This window comes from Prionailurus bengalensis, chromosome X (genome assembly GCF_016509475.1).
Source record: "Prionailurus bengalensis isolate Pbe53 chromosome X, Fcat_Pben_1.1_paternal_pri, whole genome shotgun sequence".
NCBI lineage: Eukaryota > Metazoa > Chordata > Mammalia > Carnivora > Felidae > Prionailurus > Prionailurus bengalensis.
This window is the reverse complement of record NC_057361.1, coordinates 17844972-17866624: the sequence shown is the minus strand read 5'-3', so window position 1 is coordinate 17866624 and position 21653 is coordinate 17844972. Positions and strand designations below refer to the sequence as shown.

Below are 21653 nucleotides of genomic sequence, written 5' to 3'. Positions count from 1 at the left end.
CCTTTTCTTCCTCCTCACAACCAATAAATGTAGGTATTTACCCTAGGCTGTTAGACCCCTAATACTGCATGCTGTCTTCTTACAATGATCTCTTCTCTTCCCAGAGATTCCTTTAACAACTTTGTGTATATGACTCTCAAATCTAATCATCTCTGCTTCCTCGAAGAACTCTAGTGACATACTTGCAAGAGTTCAGTTCATCCATACTAATAGCTACTTACTAATCAAGCAACAATAATTCACTATGCTATATTCTTCATATCTATATTACATTGCTTTTATTTATATTTTAATTCTTAACAGCTCTATGAGGTGAACTATTAAACTTACTTCACATGTGAAAAATCTGAAGCAAAAAGAGATTAAGTTTTCTCAGCTACTATTACAAATATGGTTAAGTGGCAAAGCCCGAATTCATATTCAAGTCAGTTTGATTCGAAAGCACAAAGTATTATGAGAGCAAGCATGCCCCACTCCCTAAATATCCCACTGGTAGTTCAAGAATGCAACATTTTGAAAATCAAACTCAGTATCTCCCTGCCCTCATTCAACATCAATAACAAGTTCCTCCTCATCCTCTCAAATTTGGAGTATGGCATTACCTATGACCACTTCCCCCTTTTTTAATCCATGTGTCCTAACGAATAGATCATAGCAACTAATGTCTTTTCTTACTGACTTAGTTCTGGTTTGCTTTGCTTGCTAGACTTAAAATAGGGTCCTAACTGGTCTTTCTGTCTCTATACTTTTGCAGCTCCAAAATACTGCTACAGTGAAAAAGTATTCTTCCCTTCTCTGAAGGCCCAACCAAAGAATCAACTCCTCAAATAGTTCCTTTGTCAATATGGCCATAGTTGTCTATTATTTCCCTTTCATGTGGTTCTCAGACTTCATCATGTGTTAAAATCACCTGGATTCTAAACATTTCTAAATAAAACTAGAGTCTTATTTGTCTGGATATACATGCAATCAATAAGGTGCTTTACAAACGGCAGACACTTAATATATGTTAAAAACTCGACTAGTGACATGATATAGTAACAGGAGAATGTGTTTCAGAGACAATAAGGTGCTTTGAAACTCCAATGGGAGTTTAGTTTTGTGTGTAAAACCAAGATGTATTGAATTTTTCTGTAAATGAATATACTTGATGATACTTAAGTTATAAGAGACTTTCTTTACACCAAATTACCAAATAAACTTTCTTATAAATGAACATTTGAAAAAAAATAGCATTTGCATCTTGGATACTCCAGACCTAAAGTCATAGTGATGTGATTATGACAAGAAATGTAACAGTGAATAAAGTATGTATTTGTCATAGAAAGACTCTGCTTTATCATACACATTATAGAAACACTTTTAAGAAGGTTTTTTTTTTAATCAGTAAAATGTTTATAGTGGTTGTAAGTAGTCCAAGTTTCTCTTTCTCAACATTAGAATATTTCATTCATATTAACTTCATGGTCTGGAATGAATCTTTTAAAAACCACCATATGCATGTTATACAAATTATGTATTATTATAAGTTATAGATAGTATATTTTTCACATGTTGAACTACTAATATTATCTTCCCTGACTGTCCAAGGTAGCACAAGCCAGTGTCTCTAAGCAATGGCAAGTCCTACCACTTACTAGTTTAGATGTACTCTCCAACTTGCACACTGAAATGTATTTTACATGCAACACAAACAGGATTAAAATTTCCCAAGAGAGTCTTTAAGGTATCCCAAGTGTTAAAAGCCAGAGGTTCTGCTTTCTTGTAGATGGGGCTTGTAATTGCTTTGATCAGGCTTTAGCAGACACCAGGGGTTCCTTGGGTGAAGGGCACCATAAGTGGCAGGTCCTTGGACAATGGGTTGCCCAGATTAGGTGCATAAGAGGTTTTGGGGTTGGTGCTGAAGAGATGAGTGGCTTCCTTTCCTCTTGGTACATAGAGGGAAGAAGTAGTCTCTGATCCCTTTAGTACATGACCTAGCCTATCTGATTCCCAAACACCTGGTGAATTATTTGACTAACACATGAAAATAATCTCTATACCAAGAAGCCAAAGTTAAAATAAGCATAAAGGAATAATTTAGGCCTATCAACCCAGAACTTCTTTACCTTTGTCACAGCTGTATTTGAAGTTACAAGAAAGCATCTCTATACCTAGACAGGGAGATAGGACATTTCTTAAACTATTTTTAAAGTTATTATCCTTCACAAGACAAAGTAATAGATTCATTAACATTTACACATGCTCTTGTGTATACACACACTCTTACTCACAAGTTGTAATGTATAAATTATACCTCTTCACAAGGGATATTTCGAAGAGATTTGAGGTGTGCCTATATGAATGTCTGATGACATCAGCCATGCTATACCCAAATGTCCTGCTCTTTTTAAAAGCACTGAATAGACTTAATTCAATACACAATCCACCATGCTGTGACTGATGACACTCAATTTTTACCAAATCTTTTCTGGCTGAGATATTTATTATAATGTTCTATTCCTTTGCATTACTAAAAGTTACTGAGGTAACTTAAAAAATGTTTTTAATGTTTATTTTTGGGAGAGAGAGAGGGAGAGCATGAGCAGGGGAGGGGCAGAGAGAGAGGGAGACACAAAATCTGAAGCAGGCTCCAGGCTCTGAGCGGTCAGCACAGAGTCCAACGCGGGGCTCGAACTCACAAAGTGCGAGATCATGACCTGAGCCGAAGTCGGATGCTTAACCGACTGAGCCACCTAGACGCCCCATGAAGTAACTTTAAACAAAACCTTAGTATTGTTATTTTTACAAACATTAGTTTAGGAAAGGTAATATAGAGAGAAGATAAAGGGAACAAGCATTTGAAAAGAAGGAATATGGGAATTAAAAGTTTGACTTTTATTAGGGGAAAAAATTCCACAATTTTACATCTTTATTCATTGAACCATGATTCATCTCATGTCCTCCTTAACTTTACAGGTCACTTATCCAGTGAAATAAGATGATGTCAAGGCATTTGTTTTTTATGTGGCTTCATTTTAGTGTGAAACTTGGACCATATTGAGTTGCTCACAATTTGATTTACATGTATGTTTTAGTACCTAATATTTTCATGTGAACCTCACAGATAGTCATATACACAATGTGTGTAGTATATTTAAGGAGAAAGCACAGAGAACACAATTTCTCACTGCTACAAAATGAACAAGTAGTCCAAGACACAAAGCCAACTTAAGGACTACAATAAACTAGTAGTTTTACCTACTGCACACCACCTTCCTGGAACCTTTTTCTCCATAACCAACAAGTTCTGAGGGCTACATCAGAATTTCTTGGTTGGCTCATGGGGAAGCTCGTGGGAGGAAGAAAAGTCATTTTTTTTCCTGTAAGTTTTACGAATCACCCACATAGTTTTCACCAAGAGTGACTGATTTACATATCCTGTTACTTGCATAATTTCCTGTTTCTATTACATATACTAACTGCAACCTTTCTGTCACTGGTGTCTTTGCTTCTGTGGCAGGCTTATTTAAAAACTGTGGGTACAGTTTAGCATCTTGAGCATAAAGCTCTCTTTCCCCTTTTCCACTTCCATATGGTGTTTGGTAATATTGTGGTTTCTGAAGGCCAAAGGTTTATTTTGGGGGATTAATGGTTTACATTCATATATGCTATAGAAAATTCAATAAAAGCCAATGTTATTTTTATTTCATTCTAACATAAAATTGAGTGAATCTGAAAGCCTCTGCTAGGGAAAGATGGAGGAAGAAGACAAATCACATTCACTTTGGGGGTGAATAATACCACAGAACCTCATTCTCCCCAAAATCAATAACATTTTAAAAGAACCAGAATAATATAGGTTTTTAACTAAAATTTTAAAAGATATTTACATGAGTTAAATTTTAAACAATTTTGTGTTTACATATTAAGAAATTATTATATCAGCCATTCCTTCTTATATTCCATTTCTGTTCTTATTGTAAAGATGTTGGAAATAGGCATTTTAAAACAAAGAGTCTTAGTCAAGGAAACTAAGGAATGAAACAGAGCATTGTTATCTAAAAATCTACAGCTCCTATTTATAAGAATTTTGAGAAGGAATGAAGAAAACACGTGTATTTATGAAAAATCATGCTTAAATTTCATTTAGGAATCCAAATGGAAAATATAATTAAAAGTAACCAAACCCCTACTATTCAAAAAATAACAGGCTTATAAATGTACAACTTTTGCTATGAATAATGTTTATAATATCATTTACTGTTAGACATTTAACAAAGACACATTTACTTGAAAATATAAGCAAACAGTGCAATAGTTATCTATATGTAGCAAAAAACCCCAAAGCATGTGTATATATGCAGATATAACTAAATAAACAGCATTTTAAATCTTTATTAATAAAAAATATAGTTTAAAAACTTCCATAATGGCTGTAAATACTTTGACTGCTGTAGTTATCTTTAGAAATAATTTTGTCAGAAACCTAATAACTCAGACAAAAAAGGTAACTCAATGTCAGCTCCAAATGGGGCCAGAGTGAACTCTCTAAGCCATTTGTTCCAATTAAAAAAAACTCTTTATTGCCCAGTATTAGGATAGTAAGATGAGTGAAATGTAAAAGTAATCAGTTGTTACATTACCTAAAATTTCAGCCACCAGGCTGACCAGAATATTAATTTAGTGGATGAAGTCTACATTTGAATCTTAAGGCTAAGTAACCTAAAAAAGAATTTAAGATTATTATCATTATCTCTTAAATTCCCTATTTTGTGATACTCTAATGTGTTTCCCTTTCATGCGATAATTTTTTCCTTTATCAGGCACTTAAATGTTATCTACTAATTGCCCACCTCTATTATAGACAGACAGTGAATGAGGCAATTGTGACTGGCTGACTTTTGCCTTTTTGCTAGGGGTAGGAAAAGGGCTGCAGGTATTGATACTAATTTGCAAGTGAGTTGCACACTTAGTAAGCTTAGTAAGTAAGAACATCAGCCAATAGATACATTTGAAACACAAAATAATCACTTATAAGAAAATCTCTTAAAATTGCATGTAAAAATAATGAGATCATGTTAACTGTATGTTGAAACCAAAGATGTATACTACTAATAACAACAAACTGGAGTAACCATTTTCAAAAGCAATTATGTTTTCCTGGTGAAGCTAAGAAAAAAATGTCAGAATGTAGAAATCTGCAGAAAAAATAAATTGGTTAACAGGAAGTTATCATTACTAAGGCATCATACAAATTATCTCCTTTATATAAAACTTAATATAATAAATTTCAGTTGGTAATAGAAAACACATAAAGTATTATGTTGGATAATAAAGTAATGAATTAATTTCTCTAGGCAAAATAAAATACATAGCTTAAATCAATATGTGGAACTTTGAAACCAGTTTCCACACATTCTCATCAAATCTACAATGTTTAATGCCAAAAAGAAGAAAAAATCTATTATAACCTCATAAACTACCTATTATATAAGGTGATCTGAAATTCAATATTACTATGAGTAACTAAAATCCATGATGCACTGGATCCTTTAATTTTTGGTAAATGACTCTTCATGATTTTTTTTTCCCTTAGAAAAGAGAACATTCACGTCCTGTTTTAGAATACCAATTCCTTAAAATCTTAACAGAGTTATTTTATGGTATTATCATAATCATTCATTTAGCAATATGTGAAACACCATGCTAATATAATCAATGTCTGTATTCCAGCAACATCTTGTGTTTACAGGGATAAGACATGAGGTGCACCAGAAATACTACCATTTGAGGTCTCAGTTTTCAATATATTGGGCATAAGGAATTATAAGGTAAATACTTTCTCATCTTAGAAGGAAGAACAGAATAAAATAGGCAAGAATAAAAAAAAATGAACAATGAAGAATGGAGGAGAAACAGTCAAGTGAGAAGTGATGAGGATGGCAAAGGAAAGGAGAAGAAAATAGAATTAGAAAAAAAAAACCTTAAAAAATAAAGACAATAATTTGGTAAATTAAAAGAGAGAGAGAGAGACAGAGAGAGAGAGAGAAAAAAAGCACATGTGGTGTTAGTCAATACCATGGTATTGATTTCACTGACTAAGCCACTCCTTGTGGAAGTCCAGGGACTGGGTGGTAGGATGAGAGGGAGGAGAAGGGAAAGCTTGGCTTTAATGGGTCACCACATACTGCATCCATTCTGAATATGCTGGCTTCCCTTTTAAACAATACTCTTCCTGTTGTTATGGGGTTGAAGGAACAAAAGGGTGAGGACAGAGTCAAAAAGGAGAGACTAGAGGTGAGAATAAGATAGAATAAGGGAGACACCTTTGAGAATTATATAAATGAAGTTAGAATGACCTTTCCAGATGATTCAATAGTTCTTTAATATGTTCTCCTTCCCCCAGCCCCCACTGCCACCATCTGCAAATCTTGTTGAGCAATTATTTACCATTTAGGGGGTAACAAAGACCACTAGCTCATAGAATTCATCTTCCATTTCTCACTAATCAGTGTCCAACATCCCAGCTATTTATTAATGTCTATCTTTTTTACTATCCCAACCTAGTTATTTTCCATTCCAGTAGCCTTATAAAGGCCACATATATTATAAAAGCCACATATATTAAACCATTTCTTGCCAGAAGGTACTCAGGTTCCAGAAGACCTTTCAAAATAAGAGTGAATATGTTTGAATATTTACACAAAATGAAAGGAAATTTTCCAAATGTTGGATTCAACCACCACATACCCCACTCCTTTTAACTGATATTTGTAAGAAGAAAATACTTGTTTTTAGTATGGATAGAATCTTTAAAACACTTACACACCAAAAACAGTATTAACATAAAATTTAACAGATTCATTAGGAATATGCCCAAATAGATTTAATAACTATAGTCTCATCAGCTAAAAAAACGTGTTAAAAGTGCATCATGAGGGCAGAGTTGCTGGTTCAAACTATGCCGAGGTATCTCCCAGAGAGAGGGATGTAGTGTGGCAGATGAAGTGGAAAAAATCTTGGGAGATTCCAGCAGCTGTGAGGAGTTGGATCTTCACTGGCGGGCAAGACATGCAATAGGACTCAGTCTGCTTTGCTTGGATGTTCATGATTTTTTCTTCTTTCTACCTGGCAGCCACAGTTTCTCAGCCACAGAAGTGTGTTGATTTGAAAAGCTTAAAAGCCATTTATAATAAAGAATATAGCAATATGAAAAAGGACATAAAACTTCCAGTTTCATTTCAAATAAGAAAATATACTTTTTAAAAAAAGAGCAAACTAGAAAACACATACACCTAATTGGACATCTTGAAGATATACCATACTAGCAATTTCAAAAAATAATATTAGAATTCATCTGTGAGTTATTCAACTTTCTCATATCCTTAGGGAAAAATTTCAAATTGCTTTTCTATGGGTTTTAAAATAAGAAAAGTTGTCCGATTTTATATTGTACATTACTAACTTTAGCAGTAGAAAATTTTAGAATTACAGAAAAATACTAACTGAGGTAATAACATTCAAATTATAAGATTGAACATTACTCTTCATTATTAGGTCTAAATTGTTTTTGAACAATATTGGCAATATCTCACTATACTGGTCAATTAATCACTGGATTAAAAAATAATATTAAATAAGTATTTCCAATGTTTTAGGTCATACCTTAACATAATTATTAAATCATAACCAACCCCGAATATCTCTGTTAATTAATGTAGGGATAGAAGGGGACTTTGTAGACTACAAATAATTTATATCTATTTCAACTAATTTATCTACCTACCAAACCTTTTATAGTAACAAAAACAAGATAACTTCCATTTTATCACCTCTGTATATTATCTAGTAAGAAGTTAAAAGCATTGTATAGACCACAAAGGAGGCAACAGCAAGAGAGGGCAGACTAGGCTGCCTTTAATACAATGCACCATTCTTACATAAATATGCTTCTCATTTGAATGTAAAGAAGAAAATCTGGTAATTGATCACGTTATTAAGGAAGTCTACTTTCAGGGAATTCAATGTATTCTCCTGTCAGGGAATGTCTGTGTTACTCCCCAGAATCAATTTGTAGGCTCTAGTAGCAGTTTGCCAAGAAATATGACTCCAATTGGTCCAATAGCTGTTGTAGGTAAAAGGGAGGAAGGGAGGTCGGAAAGTTAATTTTTATTGAGTTCTTAATGAGTGCCTGGCATTGTGACACGTGTTTACGTATCAATCTGAAAGAAAGGAGTGAGGAAGTAACAATAAAGTTAAATTTCTTACCTTTCACCCCTGCTTAATCTCTCACTGAATCCTGAGTTTTACTTACATGATCCTTAGAATTCTTCCCCTTTGTTTAATACTTTTATAATTTGAGTTTGGGGAGGGAATGTAACAAAATTGAAGGCCCTGGAGTCAGAGAGCTTTGAGTTGCAGGTGAGTCAAACATTCTGAGTCTCAATTTCCACAAATACCTTCTTCATATAATTATTTTAAGTAGTAAGTGACATAAAATACATGAAGTACTTAGCATGATGCTTGGTACTCTGTAAGAACTCAGTAAGTGTTGGCTATGGTTATTATTATTATGAAATGGTAAGGTGATGCTTAACTAGTTAGTATGATTTGCTTAAAGCCATAAGTCAATTTCAGAGCAAAAACTAGAAGCAAGTTTCCCCAACCATCATTCTCTGTCATTTTCAATATTCTAGAATATACCTGTGATGCAAAGATGTATTTATACATTTTCACAGTATTTACATATTGCCAATCCATATAGATTTTATTAGTTCACTTGTAGTCCTTTAAAGACTTTCATATTCATTTGTAAACATCAGAATCTTTGCTCCACAAAGAGTATCCTTTGAACAATTTTATTTTTCATCAGAGACTAATTTCTACTCTCTTAGGATTGACCAACTTGATATTGGTCCAAGTATTGAAAAGATGTCATGTTTGTTAAGGTCACATTGCAAGAATGGAGGCAGCATGAACATTATAAGAGGAAGAAGTTTCCTGTCTACTGGAGTACCTGCTTTATCCCACTGCCCAAATCCTCAGTCGAGGGGACAAGAAACTTTAGTTAGGACGGCCACTTTGTATAGTTTCTAGTAATGACAACTTTCTCATTATCAAAATTGTTATAGTGTGGAAAGGTTTGCTGATTACCAAAATTCTGCATTAATTAGTATTAACCTTACACCTATACGTTTAATTTTTTAAACTTTTATTAACTTTTATTCACTTAGTGAATTCATTGAAGAAACAGCATAAGTTTGATTATCAGTGTTCAGGAGCCTCTCTACAATATCACAAAGTTCTCAGTTCACTCAAAGCCAAAAATGAAATGGCTTCTGCCTCGACATTAGTATCAATTAGAAAGATTGGAGTTTTTCACGCCAGTCTTCTTATCCCCAAAATATAGCCTTTCTTTTTAAAAGTTTCTTCTATGACTAGAATAGGCAAAAAAATTTGGTTAAAGGGTACAATAAGAAATAACTATTAATTCTAAAGGATTAGTGAGCTATAAGTAAATATTTACCACAAAAAACACATTTTTTTCCAAATGAAGCTTATTGTATTAATAATTATTATTTTAACTTCATTTGTTTTAAACAATACACTTTATTTTGGCAGATATAGAAGAAGTAAGTAAATCAACTGAGACAGAAAACAAACCAAAGTGAAAAATCACGATGTTCATTTTCTAAACCTAACATTAAGAAAAAGGCCCTTGAAAGTCTAACACTTACACAAAAGTGCCGCTGTCAAGATCTTAGCCTAGAAATGGATTCATGAGGTTCACAGAGCAAGAAAATTTTAGGAACTTATTTAGTTAAGTGCAACAGTTTTAAAACAAAAACTGTAGTCTCCTTCTGGGAAATGAAGAGCCAATTTAGCTATTAATGTTAAAATTAAAAAAAAAATTGACATTTAAAATAAACCATTCTACCAGACACTTCAGTGAACAAATCAATGTTAAAGTAGTTGAATGAATGTATGCTGTTACAAAACATACCTACTAGGTAATTCAATAGTTTGTAAAGTAAAACTTAAAAAGTTTTATCAAGAAAAGGTTGAATTTGTATGCATTTACATTAATTTCTATCCCAAAATTATTATCTCAATTCATGGGGTGTATAACGTTATCCCATACCTGCCCATGTAGAAATGCATATGTAACCTCAGTCAACACCAATATTTCCAAGCCTTATATTAAAACCATGTTTTTTAAAAAACTATGCCTTACCTTCTATCAAATATGAATATTTATTCAGCTATCTTAAGAAAGGCTGTTCAGTCATTTTGTACACAACAGGTGTTTTATTTCAATTGCTATTCTTTTAAAGCTTTAGCAAATATTTATATTAGTTCCTCCCATTGACTCATAAGGTAATTATACATACCACAGTCTGATGGTTAACTTGAATCACTTCATCGCCAGCATGGATTTTCTTGCACCGATCTGCAGGTGACTAAATTTAACATAATGGAAATGATAAAAAACACAAATTTTATCAGTCATTTCCTTTCCCTGAAAATACTACAGTAAGTATACATCTTTAAATTAGATCAAGACTTCAATTATCTTCTTTAAAAAATTAAGCTAATACAAATCACTACAAGTGTTTAATATATTGTTTGTATTCTATAGATAACTAAAATAATTGAAAGTTAAAATTTACTTGAAAAGTGATATCCAGTTTATTTTTTATTCATTTCCAATTTCCAATTATTTCAAAACAAAGAAGTCTTGAAGTAATATTAACCTCAATTCAACAAATTTTGAAATTCGCAAAAGAATTATCTGTCATAGGCCAGAATTCAAGGTAAGATGATATCTCAGACAAATCCAGTTACTCAAGTTATAATACAAGTAAACTCTTAAGAGGGTAGTTCATCTAGGATATTAACTCAACCCTAAGAATGGTATTGTAACAAGAAAAAAATGTATTTTTTCATAGCACCTTTAGAAGGTAGGCTTATTACCAAATCAGACAAGTATGATGCAATAATTCTGACAAGTTTGTAAATCATTACTGTAACAGAGTTGTAACTATACTCAGTTCCTGTGCTATCTGATTCATAACTGATCTTTTTAAAGGAGAATATAGAAGAAAAACATCAAGCCAATGGCTCTAGTCATGGTGTAAAAAGAAAATGATAGTTGGTATATAAAATTGAAAGAAACTGAACCAACCTCTTTCACAGATAAGTAAAAAAGGGAATAATATAAATTATAGACTTTCAGTGTTAAATGGGACTCTAGAGATCATTTTGTCCAAGCTTCTCATTTTACCTATGAGAAAATTAAGAAACTAGGGCAGAGCAGAGCAAAGTAACTTAACCACTTTAGTGAGCAGCTCTTTACTAAGACTCAACACAGATCTCCTAATGATAAATGACTAAGGATGCCAAAAAGTATGAAATACTTTCAAGAATAAAGAATTAAGTGATGAGCCATTAATATATGGTTCATATCTGAACTACTCACAAAATCAATCTTTCTGTGATCACTCACCCATTTATCAAATATTACTGAGTAATTAATATGAGCTGTACATAGTGTTTAACTTTTTTACAGACTTCAGACAATAGAGAGATGAATTCCTATCAATTTCTTCAAGATACAGTTCCACATCAACATTTCTGTGATTCCTTCTCTGGTTTTACTTGGCAGAATTTATGATTCTTTCCTTTGTCTGTCTATGCAAATTTCACTACCTGTTTACACACATAAACCCCTAGTTGCATTCTTTAGGAACAGCAAGCTAGTTTAGTTTAAAAATTCAATACTTAGCCCCTTGCTTGGAACACAGCAGACATGAAGCAAAAGTTTGTTATAAGAACAAATGAATAAATGAAGGGTCAGAGGAATGTACAAAAAAATAAGAATGATCAGTGACAGGAGTATAGTTTACAGTATATCACTGCATTTAAATTTTTTAAATGGTTGACAATAAGCATATAACTGATATTTCTGATCCCATATAATTTATACTTAATACCAAATGTGAAACCAGTACAGGAATCCAACTGCAATCTATATAATGTGTTTCACTATTCTCAAGAAACCAAGAGAAGTGAGTAGAAAAAAAAACAATAAATGATTAATAAGTGAATTAGATGAAGAGAATGTTGATTTTTTTAAAAAAAGAAAATGCTGGTAAGATATTGAGATCTATAATAATTAGAGATTAACTCCGCCTCAGTCTTTGAAGGAACACAGCATTAATATGCAGTTAGTGAGAATTTCTAAAAGAAAAACAATTCATAGCTCAGCACCTACTTAAGAGTAAGATGGAAATCTGGGACAAACAAATATGGGAATAATGATTTATTACACTATTCAAATCTATTATACTGATAGTGTTCAGGCTCAACACGATCATTTCACATTTCTGTAGCTCTTTACAGCATAGCCTTACACATTTATTAGCTTATTTGATTTTCGTATCAACTTAGTGAGGTATGTAGTGCAGATAATATTTCCAATTTACAGCTGAAGAAACTAAAGCAATGATAGGGTAAGTGACTTGCCAAGAATTACACTGCCATTAAGATGTAGAACTAATTGTGGGACTTAGGTCTAGGGACTCTGACCCATGGTTTGCAGAGGTTCTCAAATTTGAGCATGTCTCAGAATCACCTGTTAAAACATACTCTCTTTTAATAAGAAACAGGGTGGTCTGCAGAATTTGTGATTCAGTAGTTCTAGGGTCGGGTGTGAGAATTTGTATCTCTAACAAGTTGCCAAGGGAGCGTGATGCTGCTCATCCAGAGAGGGACCTCACTGTGAAAACTGGTGAGCTATACCATGCTGTCTCTCCAATGAATTAAGCTGAATTATAATGCAGTATTCAGAAAGCCTGAATTATCTGATGCTTCTTTCTTACATAAATTTTTTTAACATAACTAACCTATTTGACAGATGGAAGTGGATTCTTTCAGATGTCACAATAACTTGTCATAAACCAGGAAATACTTAAAAAGGCAAATATCTGGCTGTAAACAGAAAACATCTGATTTACTCTAAGTAACCAATTATTCTAAACTAAATGAAATGACTGAAATTCTTTCCAAACCAGCACTAACTCAATGTGTCTTATTTAGTTTTTTCTCCTAATCTGTTCATGTCCTCAGAAGTCAACCTCAATTATGTGTGGTAAGTAAGTTGTTTAACAATAAAAAGAAATACACACACCAAAATCTGGAATGTTACAATACTTACATTTTCTGTAGTTCCAGTAATTACATGGAGCCCATCATATGTTGATTTAATATACATACCCTAAGAAAAAGACAGCATCATAAAAACAAGTGAAGTGACTAGAATATTGGAATATTCAAGTATATTATAACCTCATTTACACACACAAAAAATTTATCCTATCAAAATGCTACAGGCCCAATGAATCCTTATTCAATAATGATGTCTTTAAACTAGTAAAAAATTCCTAACTGAATGTTCTGGTTTTTAAAGTTTGGCTGAAGAAGCCTGTACTCAACTTAATCAAGTAACTACTTGTTAAGTAAATTGCCTGTAAAATTTATAAAATGTAGCATGGTAATTCAATATCCTGAAGAAAGAACACAGCTCACTCCCCCAACGATTCTTACTATTTGTTCTGTGGCAAAATAAAAGTTATAATGGGAAATTCAAATACTGGTTATTAGCGTATTGTACTTGAAACAAATTACACAATAAAAAATAGGTTTCTACAGAGACACTTCAAGTACAACTAACTAGAGACAGATGAGTAATAGAATACTGTTAATGTAAACTTTTTTCTCCAGCTCTTTTGTGGACCCCTGTATTTCCTGCCTTCATTTTTATTGATGAAATTTTAACAATTATATCCAATCACTTCTATATCAATAATTAAGAGGTAATGTGTGGCACATCCTCCTCCAAATAAATAGGGTGAGATTACATTTTCCATTAAAATTTTTTTTAATGTTTGTTTATTTTTGAGAGAGAGAGAGAGAGAGAGAGAGAGAGAGAGAGAGAGCGTGAGGTGGGGAGGTACAGAGAGAGAGGGAGACATAGAATCTGAGCTGTCAGCACAGAGCCTGATAGCCCGATGTGGGGCTTGAACTCAGGAACCACGAGATCATGACCTGAACCGAAGTCAGATGCTTAAGGGACTGAGCCACCCAAGCAGCCCTCCATTTTCCATGTAAATAAGTCCATTTTAGGGATATCTGGGTAGCTCAATCAATTAAATGTCAAACTCTTCATTTCGGTTTGGGTCATGGTCTCATGGTTGGTGGGATTGAGCCCTGTGTAGAGCCTGCTTGGAATTCTCTCTCTCCTCTCTCTCGGCCCCTCCCCTCATTTGCACATGCTCTCTCACTCTCTTTGTCTCTCTCAAAAAAAAAAAACATTAAATATGGAAACTCTCTATTACAATTTAAAGTTATCTAGGTATCTTGAAATTGTATAAACTGTAAAAACAAACAAAAACTTTAAATTATGGATAGTGATAGAACTTGAAGGGAAAAAATATCACAAGAAAATATTCACATTATAAATGGGGGCACCTGGGTGGCTCAGTCAGTTAAATGCCCACCTTTTGGTTTTGGCTCGGGTCATGATCTCATGGTTGGTGGGTTTGAGCCCCATGTCCAGCCCCATGCTGATGGTGCAGAGCCTGCTTGGGATTCTCTCCCTCTCTCTCTCTCTGCCCCTCCCCTGCTCTCTCTCTCAAAATAAATAAATAAACTTAAAACAAAATTAAATATTAAAATATTTAATATTTTATGGCCTTTTTTCCTCTCTAATGAAGATTCTGTTACTTTTCTCTTTGGGAAAATAATTACATGAAGTTTTACTAATACAAGTGCTTTGCATTTCAAAATATTGATTTCAAAAATAAAAAAAAATACGAATTTTAATGAACTTGAAGTATAAAATATAATGGACTTAAAAAGAACCAATAGGGGCACCTGGATGGCTCAGTCGGTTGAGTGTCCGACTTCGGCTCAGGTCATGATCTCATGGTTCGTGAATTCGAGCCCTGCGTCGGGCTCTGGGTGGACAGATCAGAACCTGGAGCCTGCTTTGGATTCTGTGTCTCCCTCTCTCTCTCTGCCCCTCCCCAGCTTGCACTCTGTCTCTCCCTCTCTCAAAAATAAATAAACATTAAAAAAAAGAACCAACAATATCTTTTCAGAAAAGCACTTATTCTAGCACTTATGTAGACGGTTACTATATGTTAATTTCTCATACCTTTAGGTTAATTGTGTATTTAGATAACTGAATGTACATGTATTTCCATTGAAAATAAGTAAGAAATAAAAACAAGAAGAAGAAAAGTTCATGGGATAGTACTAGTAAAAACTGGGTAGGTTTGGGGGTGCCTGGGTAGCTCAGTTGGTTAGGCGCCTGACTCTTGATTTAGGCTCAGGTCATGATGTCACAATTTGTGAGATTGAGCCCCATGTCAGGCTCTGCACTGACAGCAGAAGCCTGCTTGGGATTCTCTCTCTCCCTTTCCTCCATGTGCTCTCTCTCTCTCAAAATAAACAAACATTAAAAAAACACTGAGATTTGAATTAAGAAGTCATTTCAGTAATGTCTTCTACCTAAAATGTTGAGGGGCGCCTGGGTGGCTCAGTCAGTTATGTGTCCAACTTCAGTTCAGGTCATGATCTCGCAGTTTGTAAGTTTGAGCCCTGCGTCAGGCTCTGAGCTGTCAGCACAGAGCCTGACGCCTGCTTCAGATTCTGTGTCTCCCTTTCTCTCTGGCCCTCTCCTGCTCACACTCTGTCTTTCTCTGCCTCAAAAATAAATAAACATTGAGCAAATAAAAAAAATAAAATGTTGATATCTGTTCCAAAAATGGCTGAGCCTGGATCACTAATGTGAAACAAAATGAATATAATTTAAAAGGTATGTATTTACCTGTGAACTCTAGTTCCTTAAATGAAAGTTCATTACTTCATCTAAAATAACTAACTAACCTCAACAGAAGTGCAAATAGAAATTAATTAAGAAATTGGCTAGTAGTTGTTGCCTATGACCATATGGTAATATTCAACCTTACACTGGTGGCAAGTGTATACCATACTCACTTTCTAAGTTAATATTCATCTCATTATTTATGGGAAGGTAAATCTAATGGTGTTATTATAGAAGTTAAAAGAGGACAAGATCCTTGCCATCATTTTTCTCTAGGCATTAACAAAATTACATCAGATTAATAAAGGATCTGAAGTATATTTGTAAGAGATAAACACTAAATTTTGTTTTAGGTTTTTTACATAGAAGTATTGTGATAGAATAAAGTGGGAAAAGACAGTGAAAGAAATAATATATATTACTTGGACATACAACAGTCATCACTTATCATTCTCTATCACAATCATCACAAATACCTACTTGTTAGCATGTGCCAGGGACTGTTTTAATTGTTTTCTATTCATTTCACAATAGCCTATGTGGTATAAACTATCATTATTTCTGTTTTAGAGATAAGGAAACTGAGGTACAGAGAAGCTAGGGAGTCTGTCCAAGGTGGTGAAGCCAGGTTTCAAGCCTAGGCAGTCTGACTCCAGACGACATTCTCAACCAGTAGGCTCCTGACTTACCGATTTATTAACAGAAGAGTTGTGCACCTTCACTTTTATTATAACATAATATTTGGCAATTGTAGATATTCAATTCAACCATTGACTGTTTAACACATATTCTGAGGACCTCTTTAGCCCACCTGCACAATGTGCAATGTGGTTATAAAGACTAATGGGCATTTTACAAACTTATTTTATTTATCTTTTCTTCTGAAAATGGTAAGCAGAAGTTGACTATATTTATCTCTACACTTCTTTCAATATTGTTCATTACTGATTACAAATTAAGGTGTCCGACAAGAGCTCTAAATAGTTTCATTAATGGTTAGGGCATAGAGAAAGTCTAATATTCTAAGATAAATGTTTAGAAAAGGCAGTACAGTCATGCAGATAATAAAAATTCATGACATACTCTAGTTGTGCCTCTGGAAACAAAATTTTGAGCAATTATTACACAAACTAGGAACTTCAAGACTGGCAATTATAAGCTAAAGCAGGTATCTGTTATTTATAGGAAGAAAATCTCACCATTAATTATATATAACTGTTACACGATTTATATTAAAGTTAATTTGTTCAGAAGGATAAAAATATATATTTTTCATTTTTAATGATTTTTTCAATGTTTCCTTATTTTTGAGAGAAAGAGAATGCACACAATCAGGGGAAGGGCAGAGAGAGAGGGGGACATAGGATCTGAAGCAGGCTCTGTGTTGACAGCAGAGAGCCAAGTGAGGGGTTTGAACTCATGAACCATGAGATCATGACCTGAGCCGAAGCTGGAAGCTTAACTAACTGAGCCACCCAGGTGCCCCCCAAAATATTTTTAAAATGCTTAAATACAGAAGGATCTAGTTATGTATACAGAGTTTAATTCTAGCAACTTCATGGAAGCAATAGGATACAAATAAAGCACATTTTAAAACTGCCACAAAGAATGAAGATATTGTGTTATGCAATATTTTCATTTCAAACCTAATACACCATTTGTTGTAACGTCTTTTAATAATAAAAACAGACTTCATAGTTTTTATCTCCCTTTGGTAGTATTAATGAGAAAAATGGCCAAAAAAGTCAGGTGCCCAAAGAAAGTAAAAGAAGCAAGTTGCTTGGATGAGTTTCAAGTTAATCATCTTCCAAATAATGAAGAGTCCACAGAAATACATCTGATCATTTGTTCACCTTTCAGAAAGGGTCAAACAGTAGGAGGACATGTAATTCAAATGGCTCTATTTCTGGAACAGAGACAAATCTGGTCTTCCATTTCATCAAAACCTTCATTCTTCCTTATTCTTTTTTTCTTTTTTTAAAACCAATTAATTAATTCCAGAGCTGACTTGAACAGTTCCCTCTCTCCTGCTTAGCTTGCCAAAGTGACATTTGCTTCACTTGGTCTCCAAATGTCAACTAATGGGAGCCAGAGCAACCTCACAGTCAAGTCAATGGAGGTGGGCATATTTGAGGATAATCCAAGTGTCTAATTCAAAAGGACACTCTGAGGCCAAGAGGTTTCCCCAAGGATGTCTCCCCCAAGCCCTTTCTTCTCTGTTCAACTCATCTCTTGGTTCTGATCTAGTCTCGATATGTTGCAATAGTTCTCATTTTGCCTCCTTTAATTTTCTGCTAATCATTGTTGTTTAAAAACATTTTAGAAGCTAGTTTCATGTTTTAATCATAACTAAGTATGTTTCCCATCATTCCTTATAATGCTTATGACTCTCAAAACTAAGAAATCCTAGGGGATTTGACTAATCAGGTATAAAGTTGATGAACAATTTATCTAGTTCATCAGTGGAAGAACCAACCAGTTACCCTTTGCCTATGAAAGATGTTGTTTTGAAACTGGCAGAAGACCTTCTGCAGATGTTGTAAGCTAATTAAACTTCTTTAAATCTTGGTATACTCTTACCTCTTTCTATTTCTCTCCTTCAAGTACCATTTAGACATTTCTTATGGCTAAGCACATGCTAAATGTTACCAAAATTCTTAAATCTATTTATTTCAAATGTGACTGACTAAACTTGTTTATGTGGTGAATGATTTTTTTAAAAATTAAAAAAAATATTTTTAATGTTTATTTAGTTTTGAGAGAGAGAGAGAGAGTACGAGCAGGGGAGGGGCAAAGAGAGAGAGGGAGACAGAATCTTTAGCGGGCTGGGCTCTAGGCTCTGAGCTGTCAGCACAGAACCCGACACGTGGCTCAAACCCATGAACCATGAGATCATGACCTGAGCCAAAGTCAGATGCTCAATCTACTGAGCCACCCAGGCGCCCCAGTGAATGATTTTTAAAATGATACCTTGAATGAATCATATAAAATTTATATTTAGGCATCTCTTTAATACGAATCACAAGAAATAGTTTTTACTTAACTTTTTACTAATATTCAACATTTTGGGTTTTTCTTTTCCTCCTTTGGAAATATTTTCCCAATGAAGTGCTGCCAATTGTCCTTTAATAATGATTTCCCTAGGTGGTTCCAGTTTTAAAATCACCCTCTGAGGGGCACCTGGGTGGCTCAGTTGGTTAAGCGTCTGACTCTGACTCTTGACTCTGGCTCAGGTCATGATCTTAGGGTTTGTGTGTCCCTCTCCCTCTCTCTGTCCCTCCCCTACTGGCGCTCCCCTTGCCCTGCCATCTGGCTTTCAAAATAAATAAATAAACTTAAAAAAATAAAGTCACCCTCCTAATTCTCTCACACTTCCGTTAAGCAATTCCAGCTTTAAATGTGGGATAATGGAACAAGCTTTGCTAACGTGTACTTCATTGAGATTTACCTGGACTTAAACCCTGGCTCTATTACCTATGTGATATAGGGCAAATTGGTGAAGATCTGTGATTCCATTTTCTCATTTGGAAAATAAGAAAGTACCTACTCTACAGAGTTGTGAGAAAATACTTGGCAAATGGTAAACACTCGTCTTTTTTTTCTCTTCCAGTCTTTCTCAGACTAACTGAATCTGGTTGTTAGCATTTTAAGTTTATGACTGTTCCAAAGAGCAGACCCATATCTACCTCTTTCAAATTTAAAAAATAAAAGACCTGTCCAGGGCTATACTTTCCATTAAAACAAATCAAGATTTTGGGGCACCTGGGTGGCTCAGTCAGTTAAGCATCTGACTTCAGCTCAGGTCATGATCTCATGGTTAGTGAGTTTGACCTCACATCAGGCTCTGTGTGGATGGCTCAGAGCCTGGAGCCTGCTTCAGATTCTGTGTCTCCTTCTCTCTCTGATCCTCACCTGTTCGCTCACTCGCTCCCTCTCTCTCTCGGAAAAAAATAAACATTAAAAAATTTTTAAAAAATCAAGATTTCATAATGTCCATTAATTAGCACTGTGTTGACTCACCTCACAAGGTTACTTTCCCCAATGATTTCAGGGGAAATTGGTGGGGGAAAAAATCAGGCTCTTTTCTCCAAATACTGTCCTTAGAACCACAGGCTCATAGAGTTAGAGGAAGCTTTAAAGATGATCTAGTCCACCCTCCCTTTCTTCCTCCAACATTCTATGCATGAAAATAGCAAGGCCAAGGAGGTTAAATTTACTCCTCCAACTCCTCAAGATCACACTCACGGCTATATTTTATGTAAGTGATTTGTTACTAGGTGTCCTGACTCCTAATCTAAAAGAATATATACTAATTCCTAATCTCCCACTCCACAAATCATGCTGAGAGAGCTTCCTTTCTTTATAACTACTGAAAAACGGGGTGCCTGGGTGGCTCAGTTGGTTTAGCGTCCAACTCTTGGTTTTGGCTCAGGTGGTGATCTCATAGCTTGTGAGTTTGAGCCTTACATCGGGCCCTGTGCTGACAGTGCAGAGCCTGCTTGGAATTCTTTCTTGCTGCCCCTTCCCCCCTCTCTCTCTCTCTTTCAAAATAAATAAACTTAAAGAAATATAACTACTAAAAAGGGAAACATAAAAAGGAAAATCTTCAATACTACAGGTTGAAAGATGCTTTAAATGAAACTGGACTGTGTAAAGATAGCCAAAGGGAACAGTAAGAATTTAAAATCATAAGTATTACTTCAAATAAATTTATAAATATTAAAAATAAACTCTTAAAACTAATTAAATTTAGATACTATACTTATAGGCTATGATGATGGTATACTTGCTGGCTTTTTGATATACTGATTTCCATCTTCCTAGGAAAACACTGATAAAAGGTACAAAAGCAGGAGAAACTATAGTTATCAAAAAGTAATTTGCCAAATATCAGGAGAAAAGTCATTCATAATATAGATGGCTTCACAGTGAAAAATCACTATTATGCATTGGATAAAAGCCACATAAAAAGCTAAACTTGCTTATAGATCTTTAAGAATATATTACTTGAATTATATTATTTCCAAGACTTCTATTTTCTAAATATCAATAATTATATCCTATGAAAATTCATCTGCAAGGAGAAAGGAGAAACACTGGAGCACCAAACTAATAATTTACAATTGTGTAGGGGGTAAGATGTTCTCCAGTCAGTTTCCTGTTTTTTGTCTCTCTCATTAATATTAATTTTATATGTTTTATTTCTAGAGGCCCATTAAAGAAATTTAACCTCTGGGTTAAATTTAGAACCAATATAATTTTTAATCAAGTGAATAAAATATAGAAGATGATTATTATTACATAATAAAAAAATATATCTCTAGATGCCAGCCTAGTTTTGGCAAAATCCACCTGCTTACTCACTCTTTTAAGAAAGAATGGATGTGAGTTATAAACAATATTGGGTTTGTTTAGCTTATACAACCTAAGAGAAAAGAGTCCTATTAAAACCAGTACAAAACAAAGCAAAACAAACAAAACACCTACTGGCATGGGCAGGTAACAATGTAGTTCTTAGTATAAAACAGTTGAACTTCCTTTAAACCTAAGGAACTTTGGTAGGGGGGGTGAAAGAATGTAATACAAGCTAATTTATCACAGGATAATTTAGAAATCGCTATTTTAAATTCCTTTTCATTTTCACTTATCTTCATAAAACTTCTTTTCACAACAAACTCCCACTACTTTAATTTACCTCTGGAAAAAAAATACCAAAATATTCTAAGTTTGTTAGAATTTATGGATTCCCATATTTGGAGGCTACTTTGCCCACATCATTAGC

The 21653-nt window shown here is 34.2% G+C and overlaps 1 protein-coding gene across 4 annotated transcripts in view; it reads right to left on the bottom strand.

The window, feature by feature from the left end:
* The window catches only part of CNKSR2 (connector enhancer of kinase suppressor of Ras 2), a 301363-nt gene that overhangs the window by 127813 nt on the left and 151897 nt on the right, over positions 1 to 21653 (bottom strand). For all 4 annotated transcript variants that reach the window (XM_043570940.1, XM_043570941.1, XM_043570943.1 and 1 more), the window contains exons 7-8: positions 13199 to 13258; positions 10374 to 10442 (exon numbers count right to left, since the gene is read on the bottom strand). In XM_043570940.1, coding sequence (XP_043426875.1) covers positions 10374 to 10442; positions 13199 to 13258 — 129 coding nt within the window. The remainder of the gene's footprint in view (positions 1 to 10373; positions 10443 to 13198; positions 13259 to 21653) is intronic.